We start from the raw sequence: 6071 nt of genomic DNA, 5'->3' as shown, positions 1-6071 counted from the left end.
CTGTTGTGAACGAAAACTCTCTCTGCCGGGAAAATGTCCTCCGGGGTGTGCCCGTGAGCCGGGGCCAGAGCGGGGTCAGCGCGGCGGGGATGCTCGGCGCGGCCCGGCGGGGGTCAGGGCCGGGGGCGGGCGCGCAGGTGGCGGCGGGCGGGGCGAGCGCGGCGCCGCCCCCGGGCCCCATTGGCGCGGGCGGAGGGGGCCGCGCCGCGCCGCCCCCGCGCACAAGGGTGAGCGCCGGGCGCCGGCGGCGGGGCTGTGGGGGCATGCAGAGCTGCGGGCGCTGGTGGGGGCGGCTGGCGGCCCACGGGGCGCCGCACCTGTGGGCGGCGGCGGGGCAGCGGCGCTGGGCCGGCGGGGAGGCGGCGCGGTGCATCGAGCAGCTCCTGCCGCGGCACGATGACTTCTCCCGGCGGCACATCGGGCCCCGGGAGCGGGAGAAGCGGGAGATGCTGCGAACCGTCGGGGTGCAGGTAGGCGCCGTGCGGGGCGGGAGCTGCGCGGCCGGACCGTCGGTGCGGGCTGTGCCGCCCGGCGGGAGCTGACCAGGGCGTGCGGGCGCTTCTTGCAGAGCGTCGAGGAGCTGATGGACAAAACCATCCCGGCCAGCATCCGCCTCCGGAGGCCGCTGAGGATGGATGACCACGTCTGTAAGTGACCGCATGGCCCCTTCCGGTCGCCCGTGGGGGTGGGGGGGACTCGGGGTGCGCACCCCCTACCCCGGTGTCCCCGCTGACACGTGTGGCGCTCTGATCTTACCGCCCAAGTTAGAAGTGCAGCCTAAGACTTAAAGAAGCGTAGCAGCTCAGTCACCGACACTTCATTCTTCTCCGACCAACTCCGTAGAGTGATTTGGTTGCTGCGTTTATTGCTCTCCTCTCGGAAATCGGTAGGAAAATAAGTTTAGCAGACAGAGGCTGCTCGAAAACCCGGTTTGGAGTTCAAGTGCTCCATTGACTTCACTTTGTCCGAAGAGCCTAATGTAAAGGGAAAAGTACGACTAAAAATCGTTCCCTTAGTGTGGACTGTGGCTTCAAATGGGCCACTGCCTTTTGGTAGTTCTTATGTATCTGCAGGATTTCTTTGTTATTCCTCCTCCCCGACACCCCCCCCCCCCAAAATATTAACCTGCATATTTTCATAACATGAAAAGTCTTTGTCTCCGTGTTATGGATACACAGTAGACTAATGGCCAGAATTTTAAATCTGTCTAATTGAGTGTTATGGGTAAACTGCAGGAATACTAAACATCTGAGTCAGCTATTGTGGCACTACAGTAGCTCAGCAAATTGCTGTCGGAAGCTTGATGTGATTTCATGAGGTTTTAGATATTAATGTTTTTAAGAGTTAGCAAGCACAGCACAAAATTTTTGCATAACTGCATTTTTGAGCGAAATCTTTGAACATGATGCTAGAAGTCCTGTAAGTGAAAGAAACACTTAAAAATCCTCAGTACTAAACAATTACACTAAAACTAACAAAGCTCAATGGGCATTCAGATGTGGGATCCAGTTACATCAGTATTAGTTTCATTTTTGTGTCACAGTCCTTTGCCTGGTTTGTAGAAAACTCGATTCCTCCTGCTGGCATTTTCTCATTGCTCATCCGTGTGCTGTAATTTGAGTGTAAACTTCAGGCCTGCAGCTCCGGTGAGGTTCCTGGCCAGTTCAATCTGGTTACTCTGAAATGACATCACGCATGAGAGGCAGCACCACAATGAACAGCCAGGAAAACTAGACCCTGAAAAGACAGATTCTAGCCAGGAGGGATACAACAGGGAATGATAGTTTCTACCTCTAAAATTTTTTATTAGTACAGTAGTATTTTAGTCTTTCATAACTTTCTATCTTATTAAAATGAGGAGAGGCTGGGTAGAGAAGCAGAATTTAACAGCCTTGTTGTGTCTGTATAACTGCTGAAAGTACTGCTTGGCATATTTCCTTATGGTTAATGTGTTTCACTCAAGGTACTCCCTGACTAAGAAGTGATTTTCACTATTATTAATTAATATGATACTCTTAAAAATTTTTCCTTCACCAAAACATACTTAAAAGTAATATAGGATAGTGGGCACTAAAATACTTATACATTGTTGAAAACTAAACTGGTGACATCAGCCTAAGTTACAATCTTGATGCAGTGCTCAAATGCTGATTTTCTTAGTATTTTTGAGTGTATATCTCCTACACACTGGTGCATGAGTTGGTGTCCTGTTGTAGCTGAGTTCTCACAGTGTAACAGGACCTTATTAGTTAACAGTGTATTTAGTTCACTGGCATTTTGCTCCACTTGCTATGCTGTTCTTGTTTTCTTAGAATAAACTTTGAAAGAATGTGACTGTGATGCAGTCTCACATTGGCCCAGCATGCTACAGTGAGTTTTCAAAAGGGATGCTTGCATGAGGTACAGAAAACCTTTTTTTCTGTATACAACTGTGTTTTTCTTTTGCAGCCAGTGTGCTGGACTGTCTTTTATAATTTAATATGTAGTTGTTTGTCACTAGTTTTTCCCTGAACTGGTAGCAGAAAATTCCACAGCTTTTAAAAGAGGAGTTTAAAGCCTCAGCTTAAAATTGTGCAGCATCACATTGAACATCTTGTACCCAGAACATTGTAATCTGAGTGAAGCATGCTTCCTCTTTCTTGTACTGTTAGAACACTTTCCAATCACCAGGAAGATATTTCTTATGTAAGGATGGGGCATTATTTCTCTATCATATACCTTTTACTAAAGGGAATTAGCAAAATTGGGCAGTGCCATGAAAGCTATATTAGATTTTAATTTAAACATTTGTTTTTATTTGCATGAATCCTTCCACATGTGGAAAGAGAGAACAGAACAAGGCAATTCAAACCACATTATTCAATGAACTTCAGCATTTAAAACAATTATATTACAAACACAGCAACTTCCACTTGTCTTTATAACTCAAAAATGTAATCATAGTGATCCCACAAATTTGAGTGCAGCTGAACAAATAAGCTGTGCTAGAGCTACTCCTTTATGGTAACAAACACAGCTGAGCTCGCATTGAAGTCAGTCGTTACAGATAGAATTAGACATGCAGTTTAAGAAAACCACACACCCACCATAAAAAGTATGTCTGTGTATCATGGGTCTCTGCAATTACATTTGGGTGTTTTGGAAAGCTTTCACAGCTGTAGACCTCATCTCAGGTGTGTATAGTTGATGTGTACATTTGATATATAATCTTCAAGTTTTGATACGGTGTGTGTCAGTAGAAAAGATCACATTAAAAGATCCTTCAATTGATAATCTCACAAGTTGTCTAAAAGAAGGAAAATGAATCAAATGTGTGAATGCAATGGCAGTAAAGAAAAAAGAGTCTCCTGTCAATGTAGCTTGTGTTAAAGAGCTTATTTATATGGCATTGCATATTCCACTGATGATAAATAAAACATATGATTACAGTAGAAGCACACTGTTTTGTACCTGTGTTCTCTTAGACATTTTAGCACAGACCTACTCTTCAGTGGAAGAATGAAGCTTCATTACTTCCCTGAAGGACATAACATATATATAGAGAGAAAGTTTTTAACCTTACTTACCTGGACATTTCCTGAGGGCAGGAAGGCTCTGCAGAGGGATCTGCACAGGCTGGATCATGGCCAAGGCCAGTGGTGTGAGGTACAACAAGGCCAGGGCTGGTCCTGCCCTTGGGTCACAGCAACCCCAGGCAGTGCCACAGGCTGGGGCAGAGTGGCTGCAGAGCTGCCCACAGGAAAAGGCCCTGGGGGTGCTGGTGACAGCAGCTGAGCATGAGCCAGCAGTGCCCAGGGGGCCAAGAGGGCCAATGGCACCTGGCCTGTGCCAGCAACAGCGTGGCCAGCAGGAGCAGGGCAGGGATTGTCCCCCTATACTTGGTACTCAAGTTGTGAGACCACAACTTGAATTGCGTGTTGTTTTCATCCACTCACTACAAGAAAGGCACTGAGGTGCTGGAGAGTGTCCAGAGAAAGTCTACAAAGCTGGTGAAGGGTCTGGAGCACAAGTCCTGTGAGGAGCAGCTGATGGAGCTGGCGTTGTTCAGGCTGGAGAAAGGGGGCTCAGGGGCACATCATCGCTTTCTACAGCTGCCTGACAGGAGGGTACAGCTAGGTGGGGTTTGGCCTCTTCCTCCAGACAGCAAGGGGACAGGACAAGAGCAAATCGCCTCAAGCTGTGCCAGGGGAGGTTCAGCTTAGAAATCAGTAGGAGTGGTCAGGCATGGGAATAGACTGTGTAGGGAGGAACCGTTCCTGGAAGTATTCAAGAAACAGCTGGACATGGCACATAGTACCATGTTTTACCTGACAGGGCGGTAATCAATCAGAGGTTGGAGCTGATGATCTTGGAGGTGTTTTTCGACTTAAATGATTCCACGATCTGTCTTAAATCTGAATGACTAGTTATTCTGGTGAATGCCAAGTTTTCATGGCACAAGTGCATCTACACTCAAAATGCTTTTTCAATAATTATTAGTGTTATCTGCATTGGCAGGTTTTTTTCTTGTACTGCCATTGTGATGGAGGAGAGAAGGACTGTAGGTCGTGCTAAGAGGTTTCTGAAATAAAATCTTTTCTTTGGTATGAAAGATGACAGCACTAGCTATGTCAATTTTGGGACAAAAAAAAAAGCCATTTTAAAAGTGTCTCTTGCCATGAGCCCACTGAATTCCAGTAGAAGCGAAATAGCAAAATGTCTGATTTCAGCTAACAGTAAATTTCAGTCCTGTACCTCAACTAATTGTGTAAGATGGGCTTGTTTACAGTCAGTTTTTTTCTGCAGATACAGTTAAGGAGAAACTTAATTTTGGCATGTAACCTCTGTTCAGTCAACATTTACAATAAGGCTAGACATCTGTTTGATTCTTAATTGCAATCAGCTGGTATTACAGAGCTTTATTCCCAGGGTTACAATAAGTAAAACTGAACAATCAGCTTTTCTTTAGGTATTAAAGGTGCTTTATGCACACATGTTGTGATTGACACATTTGAAGTAAAGAACATTTTATCTTATATGAGTAACCCTCTATATTTTATCCCTACAAACCTACTATGTCAGTCATAGTTATCCCTGCTATGCTGCCATGGTATGTCCATCTTTATATGATAGGTCTTGTTCGTATGTTTGTATTTCTGCTTTTTAGTTCAGGATTTGATTTTTTTTAAAGGTTGAATTAAAAAATACTTCTGCAAACTCCACCAGGTTTTGTTGGTCTTTTTTTTTTTCTCAAACATTCCCAGGTACATTCTCAAATTTTAGAATTTATCAACACTAATTCCTACAATCTTAAGAATGCAATTGGGTCTCCAGTCTAAATGTTGTTATAAGCAATACTGTTCAGAAGCAGTTACAGTGTAATAAAGGCTATTTGTGTCTCCAAATTAGCAGCTCTTTTTGCAGTGGATCTTCTTGAATAGGATTTTATATTTTAAATTACAGTTAAAAATGAATTCTGGGTGAATTTATAATTATCTCCTGATGTCAGACAGGTTTTTAGAGCTAGTTTAGTCATTTCAGGTTCCCTGCTGCTGGTGTCCAGGCGGTATCATTCAGATGCCTGTGGCAGGGGGTAATTGTTACCCTCCATAGTGCAGAATCTGTATTACCCCCCAGAGCACTCTGCTCCTCACAAGTAGCCTGAGTGAAAGGAGCGGGGGCAGGGCACCATGGCTTTCTGCCCATATCTTGAAGTTATGGAACACAGCACCTGGAATAAGCACTTTCCTTATGCTGTCCTATGGCATTATTACTGTGTGCTTGATGGTGCTTTGGAACTATTTTTCTTCAATAGAATCTGTTTTTCAGGGTTTTTTTAAAAAGGTTGAATTAAATAATTAAGGGAAATAAATTAATCCCCCTTTTATCAGCAGTTCTATAAAGTGAATAAAATATATCAGACAAATAGTAACCTTTTTGTATTGCAAGGTTAAAGTTGTATAACTTGAACTGCTGCTTTTGTATTTTCTTCACTTCCCTTCTCTATTGCCATATTTTGCAGGTATCTCACAAGTTCAAGGCAACTCTACTGTGCTAACTACAAAAACACTAGCAAAATTAGCAGTATATAA

General features: G+C 44.5%; 1 protein-coding gene across 1 annotated transcript in view; it reads left to right on the top strand.

Annotated features, from left to right (window-relative positions):
- Positions 1 to 212: 212 nt before the first annotated feature.
- GLDC (glycine decarboxylase) overlaps positions 213 to 6071 on the top strand; it is a 38893-nt gene continuing 33034 nt past the window's right edge. The window contains exons 1-2 of the mRNA XM_012577737.5: positions 213 to 470; positions 569 to 647. Coding sequence (XP_012433191.1) covers positions 264 to 470; positions 569 to 647 — 286 coding nt within the window. The 5' untranslated portion in view covers positions 213 to 263. The remainder of the gene's footprint in view (positions 471 to 568; positions 648 to 6071) is intronic.

The sequence above is a fragment of the Taeniopygia guttata genome, chromosome Z, assembly GCF_048771995.1.
Source record: "Taeniopygia guttata chromosome Z, bTaeGut7.mat, whole genome shotgun sequence".
NCBI classification, from domain to species: Eukaryota; Metazoa; Chordata; class Aves; order Passeriformes; family Estrildidae; genus Taeniopygia; species Taeniopygia guttata.
This window is presented reverse-complemented; position numbering and strand designations above follow the sequence as displayed.